This window comes from Pholis gunnellus (assembly GCF_910591455.1).
Source record: "Pholis gunnellus genome assembly, chromosome: 5".
Classification (NCBI taxonomy): domain Eukaryota; kingdom Metazoa; phylum Chordata; class Actinopteri; order Perciformes; family Pholidae; genus Pholis; species Pholis gunnellus.
This window is the reverse complement of record NC_136531.1, coordinates 12,352,881-12,377,690: the sequence shown is the minus strand read 5'-3', so window position 1 is coordinate 12,377,690 and position 24,810 is coordinate 12,352,881. Positions and strand designations below refer to the sequence as shown.

Below are 24,810 nucleotides of genomic sequence, written 5' to 3'. Positions count from 1 at the left end.
AGAAATTATTTAATTTAGTTACGTGTTTTCAGTAAATCTGATGTTTCTATTTACAGTAAGGGTTTCAGTAAACTCTATAAAGACGTAAACGTAAGGTCATCAGTAGATGAACTACCAAATAAAATGTACTAAATAAAGGATGAACTTGCAGTACAGATGTTGTAGTCAATCCCACACGGTTGCCAGAGCTGGTAGTGCGTATAAGTGCTATGTTATCCTATTAATCTTTAAAAGATTTCATATCATATAAGTGATGTGCTGACATACTGCTGTGCATTCTAAGCTCTGTTTTGTTTCCAAGGACAGATTTTATTGATTTTCTAGTTAAGTGTCTAAATCTGCAGCAAGAGAACAAAGGAGTAGGATGCACTGGAAACGAAAAATAGAGGTGGGACTGAACATAATTATAATTACGACAAATCTGATGCCAAAATGGAACATATTGCTTTAGCGTCTATTATTGCCCATATCACATGGCATGATTTTTTTATCACCATGGTATCAGACCGCCACCTTATTTAGCAACACAACCTTAAAACAACTCAGCGAGAATTTGTATATAGCAACTATGTTTAATGTGCCCTGGACCTGCATGAAACATGCATTTATACATTTTATTATTGTCCTTTTGTCCTTGTGTGTGTGTGTGTGTGTGTGTGTGTGTGTGTGTGTTTTTGGGTGTGCAGGCACGGTGGAGGAGGACGAAGGAGATGATTTACTATTGAAGTATGTGGATGAGTTCTGGTGGTTCCCCCACATGTGGAGCCACATGCAGCCTCACCTCTTCCACAACGAGTCCTCACTGCTGGAGCAGATGGTCCTCAACAAGGAGTTCGCTCTGGTGAGATGGATGCACGCACACATGCACGTACACACATTTATTGCAGCTGTTTATTTCGTGGTCCTTTTAATCATGCTCGCTTCCAATGATTGCATTTTCTTCAAGGACGTCTTTTGCCGTTGGTAATTGTTGTGTTTTTGCCACAGCAGATTGCAGAAATGATGTTTGCAGGTCAAAGCGCTGTAACTGTTCGAACACAAAGAATACACGTTTTGTTACAGACACTACATTATTTAAAGGAAACCAAAATAATTGCTGCCTTACATTCATTTGTTAGGTTTTTTTTCCATCCCCGGGGCCATTCCTATACCACAGGGCATAGACACTGTAAACCACATCATATGTTCTGTGTATTACAGGTGTAGGTTTAAAATGTGTTTTTGTTTCTACAAGCCAATAATGTAGCACATTACAATATTGACAGTGAGTGTTTTGCAGAGTACTATATATATATATATATATATATATATATATATATGTCTTTGCATATTTGCTCATGAACATATTTTTAAGAGGCAGGGTTGGGAAAATTGTTGCTTTTCTGTCAGCATAAGCAATAACCATCATGAACTCCTTTTCTACAGTAAAACAAAAAAAAATGAATAAAATGTTCCTGTTGGGAAGTGTTCGATGGGCACACCTGAGCCTGGTTTCATCTGACGTCCATAAAGTTCGAGCGCTTTCGTTGCCCTGCTCTGCCTTGTTTTGCTACGTTAGTATGTGTGTGAGTGAGTTGAAATGATTTGTATGACCCTGATAGTACTGGAGCGCCGTGTCACGCATACACTACAGTGAGGGGGGGGGGGGCTGGTTCATGTTGTTGAAGGTGAATACGATCATAAAGTGTGATCCCTCACCTCTATTGTACACACACACACATACTCCACTCCCTCATCCCCTGACCGCTGATGCTTAGCTTTGACAGTGTGTGTAGGTGTGTGTCAGAGCGAAGGACAACACCATCCGTCTGCAAGATGCACCAAGCAACCATCCACCCTCACTCTCCTACACATACACATGCTCACACAAACTATTTTCAACCTGAAGGCCAGCATCGTAACAAACACAACACAAACCATGCGCTTCTTCTACAAGGTCAGCCTGCTGGGCTCTGTGTGTTTATGTCCCACCATGTCCTTTGTCAGAGTTGTAAATGCGCTATAACTTCTGTTTATGTATATAACCCTCACATACCTGTCTGACTCTGCGTATGCATGTTCTCCATTTCCAGGAGCACAGCATCCCAGTGGACATGGGCTACGCCGTGGCCCCTCACCACTCAGGTGTCTACCCGGTTCACCTGCAGCTGTACAAGGCTTGGAGACATGTGTGGAACATCCAGGTGACCAGCACTGAAGAGTACCCCCACCTTAAACCAGCGCGCTACCGCAAGGGCTTCATCCACAACAGCATCATGGTGAGGAGACAACATTGTTAATCACATGTCTGGAAAAAGACAAAGAATCGCCGCAAGCACACACCCGTCCAAATGTGCTCATGCACATCCATAACTGCACTTTGATCAGTTGACGCGCTTCTGCACAAGCAGAAAAATTGATTTACACCTTCAAAACAGGGCATTCATTATTGAAGAACTATTTTTTTGGTTTAGCTGAATGGCTAAAGCTTTCATTTTAAAATACATTCTACAGCAAACTCTATTTCTCTCTTCCTCTATTATTAGTTAATTAATATCTTTCTTTACTATTTAGTTTTTTTGATTTTTCCCCACTTGTTTTTTCTTCTGTGGGGCTAGAGATAGTAATAGTTTAGCTAGCGTTTCCACAGCTGGTTTCCGTGGGTATCCTTTGATTCAAGTCAGTGCTGGTGCAGTGTGTAGACACATTTTATAAAATATGTTGGCCTGACAGACAAAGCATAGATGTGTGCGTTATCTGACAAAAAAAGGTGAGTCAGGTTAGTCAGATAAACACGATGAATATCACAATATTTGAAGAAATACTAAATGCGCGACTCTTAACACAACACATTTGGTCATACAGAGGTCATCAATCATACCAACACTCAAAGGGTGGTATGTTGTGTCCTTACTTGCCGGAAAACTACTTTCTTAAATCAAATAAATGAAATCAAAACCATGGGTCTCTAAATCAAAGCTTAAGAGCAGCGTCATTGTCTGTTTAGATTCTTTTATCTTACTTTGAAAAACTGTTTTTTATCTACTGTCTCTTTGTTCAAGTAAGTGTTTGCTGAATAGCAAATTGTGTGCTGATTGTTTTTTTGCGGTCTTAAACGGAAAATCAATGATGCTTTGCGTGGTGTGTAACCCTGGTGTGTGTCTGTGTTTGTTTGTGTGATATGTATTCTTTGACCTCGTCTCACCACATTTCTGTGTTGATTCAATTTTATTGGCGTCACAAGGTGGCTAAAGATGTTGGCTTTTTTGTGTGTGTGTAAGTCTGTGTGCATTTCTATATTTGTGTATGTGCAGGGTGTATATCTTGGAATAAGGATCTAATAATGTGAGCATTTCATGGTTCAATAAATAATTTATCAGTCACTGTTTGAGACAGCAATAGAATAAAACTCCCGTCGCCCATTCCACCTCAGCAAATTGTCCTCGTCCCTCTCTCCGTCTCCCCTCCTCCTCCTCCTCCTCCCCTCCTCCTCTTCATTCACTTGTCAGTCAGACTCTTTGTCAGTGTGCATAACTGCTCCCTTATTGACAAAAGAACCAATCACATCTGACACCAAAATTACCAGTCCATGTTGTTCTGCTGTATTTGGGTCTTGAGCAGACAATTTGAACCGACAGCTATGTCAATTTCCTAATCAGTCCTCGAAGTCTGCTTTTATTTCTTGACATCTTGTCACAGAGTCGTAAAAGACAGCCACTTAATCCTACGTCCTTTCAATACAATAGCAATCTGACACTTTGACAGGCTATAATGTGTTATTATACATTTCCAATAGTAAGGTATTGAGAAGCATCAGTGAATCACTGAATTAGATAATAAGCCATCAAACTAAATTACATACTCAATATGATACATCGCACAGAAAACAGGACAAGCAAACTGGCAGAAAAACGAAAATCTCCTTTTAGTTTTATACCAGAAAAGTTTTTTTTGAAGAAAAGCTGAAGAGGAAGTAGGCTGAAATACAATTAAATCCATCAGCTGAGCTTTCCTGGTCTCTCAGCTTTGCCCTGCTCTGGTGCAAGCTATAGATGTTTGGCAGAGAGACCACATGTAACTCTGTTCAGTCCAGTCAGACGTCAGTTATTCTCTGAGGAAAGTGTTCTGAAATTACCTCCAGAAAGCACAGCTGGACCTCGGCTCTATGAGTTAGAATTAGCCACCACTCGACCAGAATTTCTTTTCTTCGAAACTCAACTTTTAAGCCAACATGACCGAAAAGTGCTCTGAAAAGACTTGAATGAATTAATAGCAATTGTTAAATATATTTAGAATGGGGAGCAAAATAAGCAGTGTAGGAAATAGTGAAGAGGCCCATCTCTTGCTTCAAGACGAATTTGACAGTTAGCTCATGGCCGCAGAACATCTTTTGTGATGGTTTGTGTGTGCGTATGCGCACATGCATGCAGAATTTAAATGTAAATGAATTTCGCCACAAATTGTCTGGTTAGCTTTTAGATTCTGATAATCCATCTAGACTCCTGATCTAACCTCATAAAGTTACTCTGGCACATCACTCACAACCTTCCCCTCTGCCCCTTGCTCCATCTTTGTTTGCTCCGAGGAGGACAGGAAGTTGTCTTAAAGCTGTAAAATTGGTGTTTGTGTGTCTCTGTCAGCAGATTGAGAGCCACCCAGTGGACCCACAGTATCCGAACAAATCAGACTGAAATATGGGATTGTGCTGTGTATGTGTCTGCGTGTGTGTGTGTGTGTCTGCGTGTGTGTGTGTGTGTGTGTGTGTACGTATTTCTTTTTAAAATATACTATATCAGTTTGAGCTATAGCTCTGTGGATAATTGGTTTGGTGAAATAGTGCTGAGTGTATGTGGCTCTGGTGGCTTCTCTCTCTCTCTCTCTCTCTCTCTCTCTCACTCTCTCTCTCTGTCTCTTTCGTGTGTGTGTGTGTGTGTGTAAGTGTGAACGACTGCAGTGTTTTATAGATAAACCAATATCAGCGCTTCCAGCCTTTACTCTCTATTTCACACAGAGAAGTGCTCCACAAGGAGTTCACAATAAAGACCTTCTTCTTCTCTTCTCTTCTTTTTTAGTCATTTAATGACCTAATGAAAAGGAGATTAATTCATCCGCTGTTAAACACTTGATCCCGCACTCTTTTATGCTTGTGTTGGGAACATTATTTTGCTTTATTGTAGCATAGATTAATTTAAATATATATATTTAAATCAGCCAAAATACTTTTTTACTCATACTTTGTCTCGTCTTTGACAAATGTAGTATTACAGTTGGGGTAAGCTGTAAAGACTTGATGATTCAGATATTAAAATATGAAGCCAAAAACCTGTAATTTCAACATGTCATTGCTGTGAAATCAATTGTTGTTGTCACTCTTAAAACCTTGTCCAACCACAACATTGTTAGATTTACAAGTGAGAATCTGAGAAGTTGACATGTGGGACGCTGCTTTCATCAATCAAGGCATGTAACTCACACACGGCGGTGGCTGGGTTTCGCGATCAAGGATGCACGGGGCACCTGCTCGAGGTGGGATTAAAAGCAATCCATTATCTTCTCCTTCCACAACAACGAGTCACCAAAATACCAAACAGGTGTGGGTGAGGAACGGTGCCCCGGGAAGACTTAACTTCACCCGTGCATTTCATACACCTGCATGAAAATGAAGGGTCTCTACTACTGTAGGGAAGTAATCTCAGCTGGACCACTCTTTGGGACTCAGCAGTAAATGGTGTGTCCTTGGACAACCCTAATTTGACTCTCATAGATCTTTTTTCACAGCACACATGTTGACTTGTCATTACAGGAAAGGCACAGGTGGAGCTTGTAACATTTAATGATGGTTCTATTTTATTGAAGTATATTTTATTTAAGTATCCCAGTAAGCTGTAACTGTGAACCAGCATGCACGATACCAGAGTCCTGGAACTCAAACCCCTAAATGGAGCAGAGCTATCTTTTATGTTATTAATTACACCTGTGCTTTTTAATTTTATCACAAGTCAAAATGCCAGCTGTGAAAAAGGTGTCTCTCACACTGCAAGAGTTGTGTTGTGACTTGAACCATCTGTGGAATTAGCACCAGTGCTTCTTAACAGGTAGCATTACCATATGTTGGATGACACAACACATCAGAATATCCCTGACATGCTCTGCTGTCTGCTCTCATATTTCTCGTGTGGACAACCTTGGCTCTATAGTTGTACATTTCACCCTTGCATCTGTCATATTTTATGCTGCTAGCTGAATTATTTGTGTTATTTTAAGTCATGTTGGTACCTATTTGTTTGTACTTATGCCTTGAAATAGGTGAGTGAGAACTCTCAAACACCTCAAACAGAGCTGGCTGTTTAATCTCAAATCATTGTATCACAGTAGTTTCATTTGCCACTTAAAGGGGAACATTAAAGTGTGTTTACAGATCTTGGAGACTGCATATGTGAAAAAAATAGTAGAAAGCCATTTGTGGCTCCAGGGGGACCTAAGTCAAACCTGATAAATGTGAGCTCTTCTACTACAAGCTTGAAAATGAAAATGTGTGTGTGTGTGTGTTTGTGTGTGTGTGTGTGTGGAGTTAAGGCTCAAGGCTACAACAGCCGCTACTAGCATAACACAGCAAAATCTCCGCCTGTATAATGGCCTGCTGTGGACGACATGCTCGACTCAGTCCACAGAGCCCTGATGCCCGTCCCCAACTGCTGCACAAAACGCTGTTTCTTAATATTGATTGTGTCACATGTCAGGTTTGCTCTAAATTCAACACTGCACATCAAGAAAACCCGCCAAGAGTAAAGTAGAGAGAATGAACGGTTCTCGCAATATGAAAAAGACACACAGACAGACTGCGTTTCCTTGCTTTATTACTTTTTGTCGTATAAATTACTTATACTGATCATACTTTTCTTGGTTGACTGTTCTCATAAACTATTTGTTCATTTGCACTTCCTGTCTAAACTATAGAAATGAAAGCTATTCAAAACTCCTCCTTTTTATGTGTATGCGTAGGTGCTGCCCCGCCAGACGTGTGGCTTGTTTACTCACACCATCTACTATAAGGAATACCCTGGTGGACCTAAAGAACTGGACAAAAGCGTCCGTGGAGGAGAGCTGTTTCTCACTGTGCTTCTCAACCCAGTGAGTCACAAAACCATACACACATTTAAACACACACACTCTTGCACATGCAAACGGATATACAGCGTGAGAAGCAGCGAGGCCTGTTACTTTCTGTTTTGATTTTTGCACCTTAAAGAGGCCCAGCTGGGTTTTCCGCTCACTCTGTAAAGGTAACTTTCTCTGTCTGGCTCTTTCTTTTTCATTTTTGCCGTGTGTGTGTGTGTGTGTGTGTGTGTCTCTCTCTCTCTCTCTCTCTCTCTCTCTCTCTCTCTCTTTTCCTGTCAGGGGCTGCTTCTTACTGTTGAGCTGTGTTCATCTCCCCACTTTAAATTAGGTCACACCACAGGGGGAGTTGCTGTCACACAGACACACACACACACACACACACACACACACACACACACACACACACACACACACACACACACACACACACACACATCCTACCCCTCTTACTTACCCCTGCTGTGTATGTCAGCTCAACTCGATTTTGTTTTGAATTAAGTAAAAGAATTAGGTTTTGGTGGTATCCAAGATGTTTGCACACGTACTTGCAAGCACATGCATGCACACAGTTAACTGTAGGCATAGAAATTCCCAGGAATTATCTCCAAACAACTTCCTTTGACTCATACCATGCACATGCTCAAACATACACAGAGAGAGACCAGCAGGCTGTATTGAAGTGTCAGGTGGGGGATTGCTGAACTAGAGGAGCTGTCAGAACTCCGCGAACATCACAGCTACGCACAACAACCCAATCTAATTCTTTCTTCTTCTTCTTCTTCTTCTTCTTCTTCTTTGTGTCTGCCAATCCTTAGTGTTTTATTCATGTGGATGTGTATTGTCTTTCGTGCTGTCTGTCCTCTGTGTCTCTGCATGTCAGTGCATCCCTGTTCCGTCCTCAGTTTTCATTGTCTTAAAATGATACATGCCAAATATACAGTATAAGCTTGTTATCAGGTTGTATACATTAAAACAAAAACTCTCATAATTGCTTTATTTTGCTGCTCCAAACTTCTCTGTATCAGGTAGCACTTTTTAGGAAAGAAAGGCCTTTGGTACGAATAAAGGGAAGTGCTTTACATTTCCTGCAGAAGGGTCCATAAGACAAAGAACTAGATGGTTTGCGTCGGGTAAAAAGCTAGAGGTAGCATAATTCACCTTTTTCTATTCCAGGGATTTGTATGAACATAATAAGGGAAAGTGCAGCCAATGATTAGTCTCCTGTGCCTATAAAAGTCTTTTCATGACCAATTTAAACAATGCATGAATTGTTAGAATGCACTAATAACTATGTGACCTTTAAAACTCTGCAGCAGTTAGACTGAGCAGCACAAGTAAACAAACTGTGTGTTGTTGAGGAAGACCAGTAGTATAGCTTTGGATTGAAGATAACAGAATGAAATACTTCCTGGATTGCCTCGTAAAGAGAAATTGCTATAGGAAAAGAAATTGAAACTCTATGGAGAGAGACATGTTATACATTATATTGAACGGTTATTCAGGAAGTCCAACACATTGCAGTAATTATGATACAAACGGTGACTCCTTACTCACATACTGTAATTGTGTTGCTGCTCGAAGAACAAAGGACCTAACAATGCTTTTTGCTCACATCACCGGTGATGTCATCTCAACATGAGCTCACAAACCAAGAGGGATGCCTCTGCACACTCACACACACACACACACACACACACACACACACACACACACACACAGGGTTTGACATTCTTACTGAAAGACAGAAACACACAGGCTAATTACATTTGTTCCTCTGTTTCCACAATCTTTTGTCCTTCTCTTTCACTACCGTCTTTTTTAATCAGTGTAATAAGAGATGAAACTCTCCTCTTGTTGTGTCTCTTAATGAGGAGAACTATTCTGCCATGACGTACGTCCACCCACACATGCACACATGCTCCCACATACATGAAGACTGATTTGTTTTTGTTTCTCCCTATGTTTCCATTTGCAGACGCATATGCTTTCATTAGTGCGTGCACTTTGTGTGTACAATCAATAGTGTTCGGGAGCTTACTGCTTTAGTCCCCGGGGGTTTCCTATTGTTTGATGATCTGCACATTGGTAACATTGTCACTTCCCATTCAGCGAATTTAAATCACATTTGGCCTGTGGTGGCAGTTCACTGACAACAGCCAACATATTGAATGTGTGCGTGTACATGTGCATTAACTGTATGTGTGTGCGCGTGCTTGTGCATGTGTCCATGTGCGTTAGGATACTTTTGCATCATTCCGGGTTCCATCAGCGATCATTGAGCTCCCCGTCTCACATAAGCTCGACAATCGATTGGACGACCTAGACTCTGCAAACAGCCAATAGGGCACAAGCCATTCCCCGATAAATGGCCGGAGAGATGGTGAGAGAGGGGTAAGAGAGAAGAGAGGAGAGAGGGAGGACAAGAAGAGATGGAGGGGGGGGGGGGGGGCAGGGAGAGAAGGGTGAGAAGGTGGCAGACAGACTGAGATTTAATTTTCAGGTCACGGCATCTTGTGTCACTTGAGAATCCAGACACATACAGGGAGGAAGTGATGCACATACAGGCACACACACACACACACACAAACACACACCCATGCATATGTTTGTGTGTCAGCATCCAAATATCTGCGTCTGTGTGCATGTGTATTTTTGGACAAATGAGTGTATAGCTGACATAAGCAGAGCTGTAGACATATATCAGGGCTGACATTTAACGCTTAGCTCTGCCACTAAGCTTATTAGCCATATCAGCACAATCTCCCTTCCTCCTAGCCTTCTGTTTTACCCAGTACTCACCCGCACGCCTCTCACCTCTCCTACAACTCTTTCTGTCTCTATTTAAACAACTTATTCAGGAGGACTTTCACACATGTGAATCTTTTTGTCTCATTTCCACTCCTTTCTTCCCTTAATCCAGAATCCTGCTGATTGCTACTGAAGGCTTTGGCAGCTCGTCAACACATAAAACACACACACACACACACGCATGCATACATACACACGATACACTACAATCCAAAAGTAGAAATTACAAAGTGAGAGTAAAGCAGTGGAAGTTGGCAGAATGGAAAGGGGCAGAAGATGTTGACTGGAGCAGGCAGAATAAATTGAATCGAAATCATTTGGTGTGTTGCCGTTCAGATTTCAATTATCCACTGATGAGGAAGAGACACTGCAAGAGCAGGAAGGGGAGAGAGGACGATGACGGTGAATGGGGAAACCGAGAGGGAGGGGGGGGGGGGGTGTAGGCTTCTTTTTAGTAGCAATTCAATCAGGGGGAACATGTCTATGGAACTAAGTGCTACGTAATGGGAAACAGGCTACCTCAGCTACACATTGAAGGAGAGAGAAGGCAGCAGAGAAGGCAGAGCAGAAAGAGAGTGAGAGTTGTAGGCATGCATGAAAGGATGGATGGATAGATAGAGGGATAGAGCGATAGATAAAAAAAAAAAAGGATAGAGTGGAAATAAATCCAACCTCATTTAAAACACGTAATTTCCTCAAAAATGCAATCATGTTACACTGGATTGGAGCATGTCACAAACTCAAATACATGGCTGTCGTTCTCTTAATCTTCCAAGACATGGCATATGTGTGTGCGTGTGTGTGTGTGAGACTGTTTGTGTGGCTGTGGGTTCATGTGTGCACAAGGATTTTGAAGAACATCACTCCATGTTGGACTGACATGCTTCATCAGAGCATCTAGGTCAGCATGAGATCGGAGAGAGTAGAGGAAAAAAAATACACAAAGTGACTTTTTTGCATAAAACGAGAGAGTGAGAACAAGACAGTAAAAGCAGGAGAGAAGAGGAAGTAAATTAAGCTGCATAGGAGCAATAAGGACAAAAGACAAGGGGAACAGCTTGAAAGAGGGAAGCTGCAGGGTTGGGTTTATTTCTCTCATTTTTACACTTCCCTCCCAGTCCAGTTCCAAGTATGATTTGAGCCCAATTCTGGTGTTAAATTATTAGCGCTGTATTCTTTATTAAAGGCACATTAGGGACTCAAAGCAATCCAATATTCAGGAAATGAGACGTGGCACCAGATGCAGAGAAAAGGTTCATATGGTTCAGTTAATTGAATTCTTACCCACAGTGAGTTCTTCGACCAAAAGGGATTGGGGCTTGCACTCTGGCGGGAGAATAACACTCTCTCAAGTGGCTTTTTTCTTTTTTTTTATTCAGACTCACCTGCCAAGGTTACCCCCCCCCAAACCCCCCCCCCCCCCCCCTCACACACACACACACACACACACACACACACACTCTGTACTTTGCTTTCTCTTTTCCTGCAGTTCTCCAATTACAAACACAAATCATCTTCTCTCTCCCCCATTGTTTAATTTGGCAGTCAGTGCTTAAGCTTCATAATGAATGTTTCCTTGTTCAATAACACCCAGATTCTCTCTCTCTCTCTCAATCTGTCTCTCTCTCTCTCTCTCTCTCTGTCTTTCATGCGCACACACCCGCACATAAACCGCACACACACACACACACACACACACACACACACACACACACACACGTACTAGGCCAGATTTCATAGGCTATTGAGTAGTTTGAAAGGAACATAAATCACTTTTTGATCACTTTGCCTGCTTTCAAAAAAGCACAAAACAACACAAGAAGAGGTGGGACACTTTGAAATGGTTAATGGTTTATTTCATAGTTTATTTACTCAGGTCAGATGTGTCTGCGTTCATCATGCGTATCAGTCTAAAACCTTTTCATTTTACAATATTCACCCCCACCCAAACCACCGCAGTGTGCCGTGGGAAATATCCTGTCTCAATCCTAAATGTGAATAGATGTTTCCGGTGAGATGCTGTCAAATTTAATATTACACGTTTCAAAGAGCAGTACTCCCAATTTCTCTATGCACGCTTGGAAGAGAGAGGTTCTTCGTTTTTTGACATTACGAATCGTTGGAGAGGAGGAGTAAGCAAACATTTATTGCTGCCGCGTGTTTCTGTTGTTCCGAGTCGAGTGCATGTTGGTGATGCCTTGACAGTGGTTCCACATTGTTGCCCTTACATCAACCAGATTGATATGAAGCAGGCACGGCTGGATGGTGCACTGCTGGTTTGCTTAAAGTGAGCACAAGAAAAGAAGGCAGTGGCAGCTGCACACACTTGTGCTGGAATACACAAACACACAAATGCATGAACAATTATGCTGACACACACACACGAGAAATGACTCTGACATGCATACCCTTGCTCCTTTCTCTCTGTGTTGCATTCTTTGTCACAGAGACACACACAACTAGCCACACACATCTGGTTCCTTTTTCTCCCTCCCACAGTATCTCTCACACACACGCGCGCACACACACATCAGTATTCGGGGGCGATCAGTATTCTGAACAGCTTCCCGGGTCGGCCGGACGCTGATCCATCAAACCCCGACACTGTGTCGCTTTGTATCTGCGGCAACCTTCAGCATTAAAGAGGAGGACCGACAGTCCTCTGTCACCTGGAAATTCACTCTCTATGTTTATGTGTGTCTTTCTATATATGTCTGTTCACATTCAGAGACATTCTCCCAAATATCCCACAATCATTCATGCACACACTGACAGACACGCACATGCTCACACCCACCAAATAATTCATATCTTAATGGCTGATGTTACCGTTTCATCCAGACACTTCACGTTCCCAAGCTCCCTCCAATCACAAAAGAAGTGTGTGTGTGTGTGTGTGTGTGTGTGTGTCTGCATGCATTTGTCTGTAGCAGCTATCTTAGCTTGTCTCTTTGATCAGCCTATAAAAGCAGTGAGGCGTGGAGAGATAGCCTGAACCAACACACTATCGCTCCTTCAGTCCCTATGAGTGACTCCTTCTCCATCACACACATTAGCCGTCATGAACACACACCGACACACTCGAAAACACTTTCCCGCGTGTAGCTGCATCTCTCCCATCACCCAGTGGCTGAGGAGTATTCTGCTGCCTCTTCAGCTTTATGTATCAGGAGCGGTGAATGCATCGGCTTCAGTTTATCTGTTTTCCTCTTTATACTTGAAACTGTATTTCGCTGAAAGTGTATGTATAATCTTACATAACAAAAGCGAGTGTGTCTCTTTCCAAAGTGATGGCAAATATTGATACCCAGTGGGCAGCTGCTCTGTTAGTGACTTTAAAACTATCACACACTGAGAAATAATCTGTTTGCTTCCCACTGCAGTCACAACAACATTGATTCGATTTACTGCGCCGCCTCAGTTCTTCCCAAACGCGGGAACTTGGGAAATGAGATTTTGACTCTATCGCAATTTTACACAATACAATAAGTATGTGTTTCCTTCTCTCCACTGTTCTCCCTTTTCCTCTCTACCCCTCTACTCTGTCTCTGTTTCCCCATCTTAGATCAGTATATTCATGACCCACTTGTCTAACTATGGCAATGATCGACTGGGCCTTTACACATTCGTCCACCTGGCCTCCTTCCTTCGCTCGTGGACAAACATGAAACTCCACACACTCCCACCCCTGCAGCTTGCACACAAGTACTTCCAGCTTTTTCCCGAACAAAGGAACCCACTCTGGCAGGTGTGTTTGCATGGATATTTGCCCACATGTATGGGCTTGTGTGTTTCTGCATTCCTGTGTAAAAATATTCTTATTATGTGGATTTAATGGATTTAATGAGAGTTCATTTTCCAGTATGCTAACTTTGTCTCAAAAGCCTGGAAAAGATGGAAAGATTATTTCTTAACTATTTAACTGGTATTTACCCTTATTTATTAGACAAAAAAGCAATTTAGGATTTTTCTTAGCACAAGGGAAATATGAAAAAAAGGGAATTAATATACAAAGATGATGGATATAATGTAATCAACAATGGTGGAAATGATTGTCCAACAGAGTCTGACACAAACAACAAACCATAGAGGTACCAATATACAAAAGATCTATATTATTTTACAAAATGAGAAACAACAAAAAAAAGGAAACAATCTGCAAGCAAGAGCAAGGTAAGAGACAATAAAATAGCAATATGTATGTACAATTGTTTTGCCTTTCTATTAATTTTGCCATGTTTCAGCAGTTTAAAGTAGTTGACAAAATGATACATGATCACAGTTAAAGAGGGAGTACTGCCATTCCAAGTATGAATATGACATTTGCCTAAAATATTAACAAGGTTACCGGAATCAGAAATGATGCATCCAAGTTGTCCATGAAATAGAACAAATAATAATTGTAAGCAAATGACGGAACCGTTTTTAACAACAGCCACGTATGAATATCAGACCAAAACAAAGTTGTGTATGAACATTTCAAAAATAAATGGTCAATGGTTTCAGCTTCTGAAGAACACGACATGCAAGGTTCCACTTCAAATGTATATCTTTTGTGAAGAAAAACACTATAGGGTAGATTGCTGATACATTTAAAAATAATTAATTTGACTTTATGAGTAATAGGGCAGGATAGATAAAAGGAAAAGGACTGTCCCCTTAAAGTGACCTCTACATCCTGTACAGAGCATGAGTTAAAGTGCCCCAAATTATTTTTTAAAACCAGACAAACCGTTTTGTATCCAACAAATTGACATCACCAACTTTTAGAGAAGGTAAGGAAAATTACATACTGCTTTGTATAAATCGAGGTAAAGGAATGGGAATTAGTTTATAGATTGTGTCATACTTATTTCTTAAAACAGGAATTTAATATTTGATGGCAACAAGATAAAAAGGTTCCATCCATTGTCATACCAATCAGCTTTAAAAATGGATTTTCTCTTTATGATGGGAATTTTGTTGTAGGCAATGCAAGTCTGAGCATATGATTGTAAAGTTGTTCAAGTAGCTTTTATAGTATAGTTTGAAAAATGATACGATGCATTATTCTCTCTGTCTTGGTGTCTTGTAAGTCCATGCTCGCTGGGAATAGTTGTATGCATGACACACCAACAAAAACCTCATTCAGTCATTTGAGTTAGTACATCCTGTATGTACTGAAGGTATATGGGCTATATGGGTTTGTTTTTATATGTGTTATGTGTTCATCATTACTTGAATCACTAATTGTTTGTCTATGCCTTTTGTAGAACCCATGCGATGACAAACGACATAAAGACATCTGGTCTAAAGAGAAAACCTGTGACAGGTTACCCAAGTTTATGGTCATAGGCCCACAGAAAACAGGTAAGCTACACACAAACACAAACTCAGACATGCACATACAACAGAGAGACTCCTTCAGTGTGTCCAGGTGTCTATAGATCCTCAACATCAGAGCCCATTCATTCAATCCCCCTCGCAGCTTTGGTCTTGTCAGCGCGAGACAAAGGAGGAGGCTCTTGCCTCCTCTCTTCCACTCATCTTCCACCCTCTCCTTTTCTGAATATCTCTCTCAAAGAGAGAAAAAGATGAGATTATTAAACATCTGTATACACTGGCTTCGTGTGATCACAGGAATTGTAATTGCTGGTGTTTGATGTGAGAGGTGAGGAGGTCCCGTAATGCTGCTGATTAACCAGGTGATAATTTACTAATGGGGTCAATATGGCAACATTAGCAGTCCGACAACAACCACAGTACAATAAATTCTCATTTTATTGCAGGGTATGCCTCACATGACAGAGATGTTAGAGCAAATGGAAAAACAAGGTGAGGGGGGATGTAGCAGGATGCGTGGGAGTAAGTTTTAGGGGACCGGGGTGAAAAGGGAGCTGCTGAGGGTGAAACAGAGGGCACGACCAAAGCCCCAGGTTCTGATTGGTGTCAAATGGTTTTTGAATCATTTGATAGGGAGGCATGTGGTCATTGCACACATAGTGTATTCTCAGCAAGATATAAATCTTGCGGAGGGTAAAATCATCCAGTATGGATCAGTGGATGACAGCTCTCGCACGTACTGACGGACACACACATACACACACACACACAGACTGCTCTCTGCAGAGCTGCATTAACGAGCCGGTTATGAATTATGCCCTTTCTTCCAGGAACGACAGCACTTTATCTCTTCCTACTCATGCATCCCTCCATCTCCAGTAACTTCCCCAGTCCAAAGACGTATGAGGAGGTCCAGTTCTTCAACACCAATAACTACCACAAAGGAATTGACTGGTAAGAACACAAACACACACACTCTCTGGGCCTTTTTATTAGTCAAAACTTAAGGTGAAAAGAAATATTATAAACAACCCTTTTCCATTTTGCAAGGTTGTTGTAGATGTCAATGTGTCTTGCAGACTTCGATGATACATTAAGCAGTTCCAAGCAATTTAAAAGCATCTTCAAAATGGTCTTTTAAGCCGGCAAACATAAGCCAGCAGACATATGGATGCCCAAATTGACCCATAAATGGGTTACTTAGCTGACAGATACACAGCTGGTGCAGTATCCGAAGTCATCCAGAAAAGACTTATCTCTGAAAATGTGTCATTAAACACTGTTAAAATTATATTGTCAAGTTTATTTTAGGCTCCCTGTCTAAGCACATATTAATGCTGTAACTTTGAGACTGTATCTGACTTTGTAAAGATTTAGCACACTACACTACGGGTGACTGAGTTTGCAGAAATGCTGTGCTGCTTGTGTAAGAGCTGGTAGCCTGAGTGTGTGTCTGTGCATTTGCATGGTATTTGCAGGTACATGGAGTTTTTCCCCGTGCCCTCTAATGTTAGCACGGACTTCCTGTTTGAGAAGAGTGCGAACTACTTCCCCTCAGAGGAGTCCCCGCGTCGAGCTGCTGCCCTGCTGCCCAAGGCCAAGATCATCACCCTGCTCATCAACCCTTCTGATCGGGCCTACAGCTGGTATCAGGTACATACACAAACACACAGAATATATTAGATCCCAGTGACTGCACATGTATTCTTTTTTAACTCTATTCAGCGGCCTGCTTCATCATATGACGTGCTTCGTCTCTGTGTTGATTTTAATTGAATTTCTGTGTCCAAGATTGAATTTGGAGTGGGATTCCTCACTCTGACTATGGAGCTAATGAGCCTGATTTTTCCATACGTCTCAGTGTGGGAAATGTCACAAGATCCTGAAATCTTCCGCTCAAGTCCGTTTGATTAATGAGACATGAATGTCAACAACGTGCCAGCTCAAATGTCATTGTCGACCATAAAAATAGTCTCTCGTGCAAAGTTGTAAATTTATTACTTGACGTTTAAGACAAGGAGTGAGATCCATTGTACATTTAGAGTGGTTCTTTATGTGGCTGTATCTGTTACCCTTCGCAGCATCAAAGAGCTCACGAGGACCACGCAGCCCTGCGGTTCACCTTCTATGATGTCATCAGTGCGAGAGCGGGAGCACCGGCCGAGCTCCGCTCCCTGCAGAGCCGCTGTCTCATCCCCGGTCTCTACTCCTCACACCTAGAAAGGTGGCTTACTCACTACCCTGCTAACCAGGTACGCACTCCGTTGCGCTCTAATACCAAACTCATGCATAAATAACACAGTATGTAATGTAAAAGCCTTGCATTGGTTCTGTGAAATATTATTTGTTGTTCACACATTTGGAAGAAAGGGAATGAAATATTTCAGATATGACATTTACCGATTTTTTCTGTGATGGGAACTACATACAGTAACACTTTGTTCATTGCCTGAAGAAATTAGTTGAACAACTTCACGAAAAAGAGTAAAGAATTACGTTACAGCTGCTTTCAGAGTTCTGTTTTCCTGCATTTGTAGCTATGATAAAAGTGGATCAAATTGTACTAAAGAAGCTGCTCCCATGCTTTTCACAAACAAGTTAGTTAATAGTACCCAGTGTTACAGTATGAATGTATCTGTGTGTAGGTGATGATCATAGATGGCCATCAGCTGAGAACTGACCCTGCGGCAGTGATGGATGAAGTGCAGAAGTTCCTGGGAGTCACTCCTCACCTCAACTACTCCCAGGCCCTTACGTAAGTCTCTCTTGCTTTCTTGCTTACGTCTCCTCCATCCCTGGCGTTCCTGGGTAAGGAGCCTTTCTCCTGGCATGCACCGCGATAGAAATTTTAGTACAGATTCAAGCCGTAAAAAGACTCCAAACCCAAACCTGTGTGAAGCCTGACATCTATTGGTGAACAGTGGGACACTAAACTGGTCATCTACAGGCACTCATCAACAGGCAGTGACATCACCTGGCATCAAAGATCAGCCAATAGCATATGGTCAATTCACAGCTTGCTTTGAGCTGTTACATTTATCCCTTTACTCAAATTTAGGTTTGGACTATTGTCAAGGGGCAAATTGTCTGTAGTAGTAGGTGGTCCCAACAGAGAGAGCACAGAGGATACACTGTAGATACAAGACGAAAAAGAGATGATGAGACAAAAAAGAGAAAATAAACATCGAGGAATTTTGTATACACCTTTAAGTATAGAGGACATGGCAGACGTTCTTCGCTATAATTGCAAATTAAGGTTACGGTTGTAAAAAGGAGTAATTTTATGTAACGTGTAATGATTCGGAAAGCCTTATTTATTCTAATTGCCGGTCATCAATGACAGACACTTACATCTCCCGACTCATGCCATCTCATATTCTAGGCATTACTTCCGAACATATTAGGAATATTAACATTTGATTACATTGCTTGTACAATTTTGAAGTCCATAAATATCTTTTTTATTACATATACACATATACACAAGCAGCAATAAAAAATTGATGCTTGTTCTTGCCAAACGACAGTTGAGTGGTGAAGTCTCAGCCCCCTGAGCCGCTGGCCAGGGATCAAATCCCAACAGAGCGTTGACTGTCTCACTTACACTGCCTGCCTGTCTGTATTACATCTCTCTGAATAAATAAAACCAAAAGGTTAGTGCACTGCACACTGTCAATCCGAAAGAACTAAAACTGCAAATACACCAGTAACCAAAGTAAATAAGTAACGCAACTTCTACAGCATGAACTAAATATATACATTGCATTATTTCACAACAGATACAAAAAGGCAGGCGAAAAGGGAGAAACTACGTTTTTTTTTTTTATTGTAAAGCGAAATATGATGTGGCCTAGAATATATGCATATCCACCAAATTTGCTTTGGCCTCTTGATGCTCTCAACTCATTCTCCAATAGAGATGTTTCAAGTGACCTTCAAGTTTGGTAGGAGTGGTAGCTGGTTCATTTATCTTGAGCACCACTCATCAGAATGCATCTGCTTGCAAGCCCTCAAATCTCCAGACAGGGACATCTAGAATATGTAGCTCAGATTAGGACAGAGAGTGCCTCTGTCTTGAATCACAAGCCCACATGCATACAAATAATGTGTGAAGAGATGCATTTTGACAGAATAATAAAGCAGCTGTGTGTGTGTGTGTGTGTGATTTTTGGGTGAAGACAGAGTTACACAAAAGCCTAATCTTTCTTTTCAACTTCTCATTCTTTTGACATGGCAGCGGTCTGACAGATCCTCAACACTGGAGTCTATTTATTTAATCCCTCTTTCTCTTCCTTCCTCCTGTTCTGTCAGAGGAAAACTGAAGGAGAACCACTTAACTCTTTTTTCCTCTTTTATTCACTCACTGATGCGTGCAGATAAAGAACAATATTTGCATCTTTCAGTCACATCAACATTAGCCTTTACACTGACTGCCAAATAGCAGTTGACAGTAATGTATATCTTTATATATCTTCTTTAGACGTACATTGTACTACTACGACATTTTATAAGAAATCAACAGTATGTAGTAGATAAACATGCATACAAATAAACAGTCCTTGTGCAGGCATACATACCTCACATGCAAATATACACTCAAATATGCTTATACAGTATATGTGCATACATAACTATATATACATGCCTATGTATTCATGCATATACACAGGACAACAGGCATGTATATACTAGGGTTCTTTGCTTTGAAAGTCACCTACCATTTCCTCGTTTGATAGGTTGTCACATAACCTGCTGCTGGGGTGCAACAGTGTTTGCACAATGCTAATATGAGAGGCAAATTGGCTTCACAAGGGAGTCTCATCGAGCCAATATAGGAACGTTATAGAGACATCAGCTGTATTGAAATATTTCTCTCTGACATTTATGTATTTTTTTACATTTAGTAATGAACTGAAGTACCATCTTAGGGCACATACAGAGCAAGTACATCTCCATGTGATTAAATGTTATCTTTCTTATCCCCTTGTTATTATCTCTCTTTGGGAGCCATGTTTTCTGATGTCTGCTCTTTTAATTACTGAATTGATCTGGTCATGTACCTGTAAACTATGGCAGTCAGATAATCTTCCGCTGTGTTTTTTGTCTAGAGTGAGTCTTGATTATACATCTCCTATTAACAAAATACTTTATTGGATAGAGACTTATCGAAGATAAGGCAGGGTGTCGCTGTGCTAGTGTCAGCCTGTGATAGCAACTCTGTGTGTCTTTGTCCTTTTGTTGTGTTTCCATCGTTGGTTTATGTGAACCTGTGTTTTTTTTTTATTGCCTTGTATTTTTTGTCTTGTTGCTATGGTGTTTTAATTTACCTCAGGGGATTAATAAAGCCAACTATCTATATCTAAAACACGTTGGATAAAACAAGGATGGCATACTGTCTGCGTCCTCCAATCAGAGGATCGAATGTTCGATCCCCGGCTCCGCTCGTTCACGTACCACAAATTGCTCAGCGTAGGCTGTTTCTGTATGAATGGGTGTGAATGGGTGATTGACATGTAGTGTTAAAGTGCTTTGAGTGGTTGGAAGACTAGAAAGGCACTGTACAAGTCCATTTACCATAACTTAGGTCAAATAATTATTTAAATTTGTATTAAGATGTCTCTTCTTTTTCTCTTCCATCCGTCTCTCTCTGTTTCTTTTCTCCCAGGTTTGACCCTCAGAAGGGCTTTTGGTGCCAGCTCCTTGAGGGAGGAAAGACAAAATGTTTGGGAAAGAGCAAAGGGAGAAAGTACCCTCCTATGGAGTCAGAGGTAAACATACACATTGCAAATACAATAGATTTCTGTTCACTGAAAAAATGATATGCATTGAATGAAATGTTAGAGAAAGAGAAAAAGAAAAAGCAGCAGCCTGACTGACAGTGATACACAGTCCCCTCCACCACTGTGGCAACATTTCCCACAGGACTCAGTGGTGGGGTGGAAACTGTCAGCCAATCAGATCCAGCCAGAAAGTTACAACCTAATTACGGGGACTCAATAGTGACATAGCACCCGTGGGGGGGGGGGGGGGGGGGGGGGGTAGAAGGAGAAACGGTGGTAGGAGAAAATCCAATTCATAAATCTTTGTCCTGGCCACAGAGGAGAGACCAGACCTGCCAACAATGAATCACACATTTGCTCTCACATGAAGACAAACACACTTAGACACAATTTGTCTTCCCTCATGTGCTCACACATGGCTAATGGCTGCCTCTCAGTATCACCTGTAATTAAACTGCATTTGAGTTTTCACCAAGGGAACAGAAGGAGAGGACAGATGAGTAGGAGTGAAATGGAGGGAACACCAGGGAGGACAGACACAGAGGGGGAAATGAAGGATGCACACAGGAGGGAGAGGGATAATGGATCTCATACATCCTTCTTATTATTTTCTTCCTCTCTCTAACCTCTCTTTTCAGACCACATGGCACTTAGTGGCCCTAAAGTCCTATTGAGGAGAAATAAACTAATCTAAAGATGCTGGCACATCATTAATCTCTCTCAATTTCTTGTTTGCCCCATACTCTCATGCTGTCTTTTTATTTTCTCCTCTAAATATGCCTCCCTCCAACCATTTTTCCATTCACCTTTCCTGTCTCCTTCTATAATCCCTTTTTTTCCTCCTTGCTCATGTCTCTCCCCCATTCACTGCTTATTTCCATATGTTTTACTATACTTTCTGTCTTCTGCCTCTGCCACTTATCGAATACTGACTCACCATCTTTACTCTTTCCCTATATGTTTTATTTCCTCACTTGATCTCCCTCACTCCCCCACCTCCCATGTGTGCTCATCCTCTTACCTATTTTGCACTCACCCTTCCTCTTCTTCCATCTTTTTCCCACTCTTCCCTCTTCAGGCACATGCATACCTCTCCAGGTACTACAGGGAACACAACGTGGAGCTGTCAAAGCTGCTGCATCGCCTCGGACAGCCCCTCCCCTCCTGGCTAAGAGAGGAGCTGCAGAAGGTCAGCGTGCATTAAACTCTGTGACACTTATCTCATCAGCTTATAAATGCAAGTCAACATCTCAAAATGGACTTACGTCGGCAGACTGCAAAACTTGTTCTTGGAGCCCCTGCAAACTTGGCTTCTGCTTTATTTGATAGCAATAGAGATACACAGGGAAGGCAGGGGAGAGAGAGGGGATGTCATGCAGCAAAGTGCCCTGGGCCCTGGTAAACTACCAGAACAATTAGAGATATAGTTTGATAGCAAACAAAAAACTAGTTATTATTTATTAAGCGTTGCCAGATTTTGATTCAAACTTTGCTCACCTCTGATTGGTGCATGGAAATATATTTGTCATTATCTCTTTTAACAGAGCCCGGCTCACTTCAAACCAGTGAGAAAGGAAAGAAAAACACAACACAGAAATCCCCCACGTTAAATAACCCTATCTGTTCTGGCAGAAAGATTTAGAAAGATAGTAAGAATCTAATTGAATAGGTTTTCAGGGCCTTTAAGCCCTTCGTTAAATCATACAAAGCAAGCAACAAAAGCAAAAGGTATCAATGGATGATTCAAAATACAAAGAGAATACAAATATAGTTGGCTTCTTCAAAAAAAGACATCCTTCTGATTACCTCCTAATCCTGTCGAGGTATTCAAAGCATGCACTTAAATGAGGCTTCCTGGTGTAAGTGCTGCTGCTGACAGTCGTCTCACCTTGATCTCTGCAGAGCCCTCTTTCTTCTAGTGCTCAACATTGTTTTTCTTTTGTCTGTGGATTTGTTTGTGCTACTGCTCGCCACTGTTTGCGAATTTAGAGGGAGCCACTTGACAAGTCTGTTTAGGTTTTTTCAGCCCATTCACAGCAATTGCAGCATGTTTTCTTTCCTTTTTCATGGTTGGCATTTGAATCAGTAGGTAAACAAAATCAAATGAACACTTTTTCCTTCCCTTTTCCCTCTTCTCTGTTTCCCTCTCTATCCCCTCCCTCTCGTTACCTCTTTCTGAAGGTTAGATAACCTTTGCATCCATGAACCAGGGTTAAAGGTCAAGGGGTCGAAGACCAGGAGCACCTGACCTGCAGATGATCTATCTGTGGCCTTTTAGTGAACCCTGAGGTGGAGGCAAGGACAAGGTGCCTTGTTTCACCTAGGAGCTGTGACACAGCTGGAGGGAGCAGCGGGCTGAAGCTTGAACTCTTGGAAGGATGAAAGGATGGACGGAGGAATCAGAGCTCCAGGTGACTCTGCCAGCTCTGCAGAATGTGGGACTAGAAGGAAGAGCCACATTATAAGGACGAAGAGAACCATGACCGGCAGGTCTCTGATGCTCAAACCATGTTCTGAAATGTGGTGAACTCTCGCGAAGAGCGGCAGTGACTTTGATAGTTATTACTTTTTGTTAAATTTTCACCTCTAATTTATGATGCCAGAACAGCGCTGGTCAGCTGTGCGTGGTTCCCATAGAGATGACTTTGCACTAAGTTCTGTTTCATGCGTTTCCAAGACACACAAAAAAAAAACCTCACCCTATGTGGTTCTGTTTTTCTATCTTTTAGTTGTTGTTTTTTTGTCACAATGAGAGTGAATAAGCAGGGAGGATAAGTGCATCGACTCAGGTTGAGTGAAAGGATTCCCACGATAAGTTCTCATTGTTTTATGAGTTCATTTTTAAGTTCACTTTTTAAAGTGAAGCTAGTTTCTGGTCGATCTGGTAGCCTTGTTCACATTTAGAGATGTCCCTGGAGGCTTTCATTGGAAAGTGTGGCCTAGAAATGAGTCGAGCGAGATGCGTCGCCCGCTCATTATTTTCCTGTGACAAGCCATGCAGAAGAACGCTGTGTCCATTTAGCAGAGCATGAGCGCTGATGATTTTAGCGCTAAGGACTGAGGGCACATGAGTTTGTGAAGAAAGCGGACCAAAATGAGCCTCATGGATATGACACTCAATTCCAACACTCTTTAAGTAGCTACTGTAAACGCAGGCAGTTTTTGTTTTGTCAGTGTTTCATTTAAGTCTCAACTTCCTTTTTCTTTCCTTTTTAAAACCAGTGGCCTACGTTGTTGAGCTTCTATTTGAATGCAAAAAACCCTAAATGTCAAACACGGAAACCGAAATTAAAGAAATGGATATTACTGATGGCATACGATTTATTTTTTTAATGAGGAAGCAACACGGATGAACCATATTGTGCCGGGACACACTTGAATACACACTTGTGAAAGTCTAATCTTTGGCCTGAATGGTTGACAGTAGACTCAAGGTAAGTTTAAAATGACATGGAGAAGACAGTTTGCTCTTTGAGGAAACAGTCACCAGGAACTAATGCACAGAGCACACATGTCAGACTGTAAAGTATAGACAATGCCATTACACAATACAAAATAAAACAAGAAAGAATGCCAATATGGACAAACACAAAATAGCAGACATTCACAACATTCACAGTCCTCTTCGTTTGGTAAATTACAGCAGCTGAAGATTCCTTGCTATATCTTCTGAGAGCCACACTGTTATTTGTCACACGTGACGTGATGCATTGGACCACAATGCATTCACATGCTCATTCAGAAAGAGTAATACTTTAGAATATATCTACCAACATTTTGTGGTAATGTTGAGGGAAAGGTT

General features: G+C 41.5%; 1 protein-coding gene across 2 annotated transcripts in view; it reads left to right on the top strand.

Annotated features, from left to right (window-relative positions):
* ndst3 (N-deacetylase/N-sulfotransferase (heparan glucosaminyl) 3) overlaps positions 1–24,304 on the top strand; it is a gene marked incomplete at its 5' end in the record, with an annotated part of 34,362 nt that extends 10,058 nt beyond the window's left edge. Inside the window, 12 exons of one of the 2 annotated variants that reach the window (XM_079158880.1) lie at positions 687–841; positions 2,073–2,258; positions 6,982–7,110; positions 13,472–13,654; positions 15,159–15,255; positions 16,059–16,182; positions 16,707–16,881; positions 17,310–17,480; positions 17,874–17,983; positions 20,894–20,996; positions 22,087–22,197; positions 23,195–24,304. In XM_079158880.1, the coding sequence (XP_079015006.1) occupies positions 687–841; positions 2,073–2,258; positions 6,982–7,110; positions 13,472–13,654; positions 15,159–15,255; positions 16,059–16,182; positions 16,707–16,881; positions 17,310–17,480; positions 17,874–17,983; positions 20,894–20,996; positions 22,087–22,197; positions 23,195–23,224 (1,574 nt within the window). In that variant the 3' untranslated portion in view covers positions 23,225–24,304. Of the gene's footprint in view, positions 1–686; positions 842–2,072; positions 2,259–6,981; positions 7,111–13,471; positions 13,655–15,158; positions 15,256–16,058; positions 16,183–16,706; positions 16,882–17,309; positions 17,481–17,873; positions 17,984–20,893; positions 20,997–22,086; positions 22,198–23,189 lie in introns of both variants that reach the window. The other variant, XM_079158881.1, reaches the window with a different exon arrangement.
* Positions 24,305–24,810: the final 506 nt, after the last annotated feature.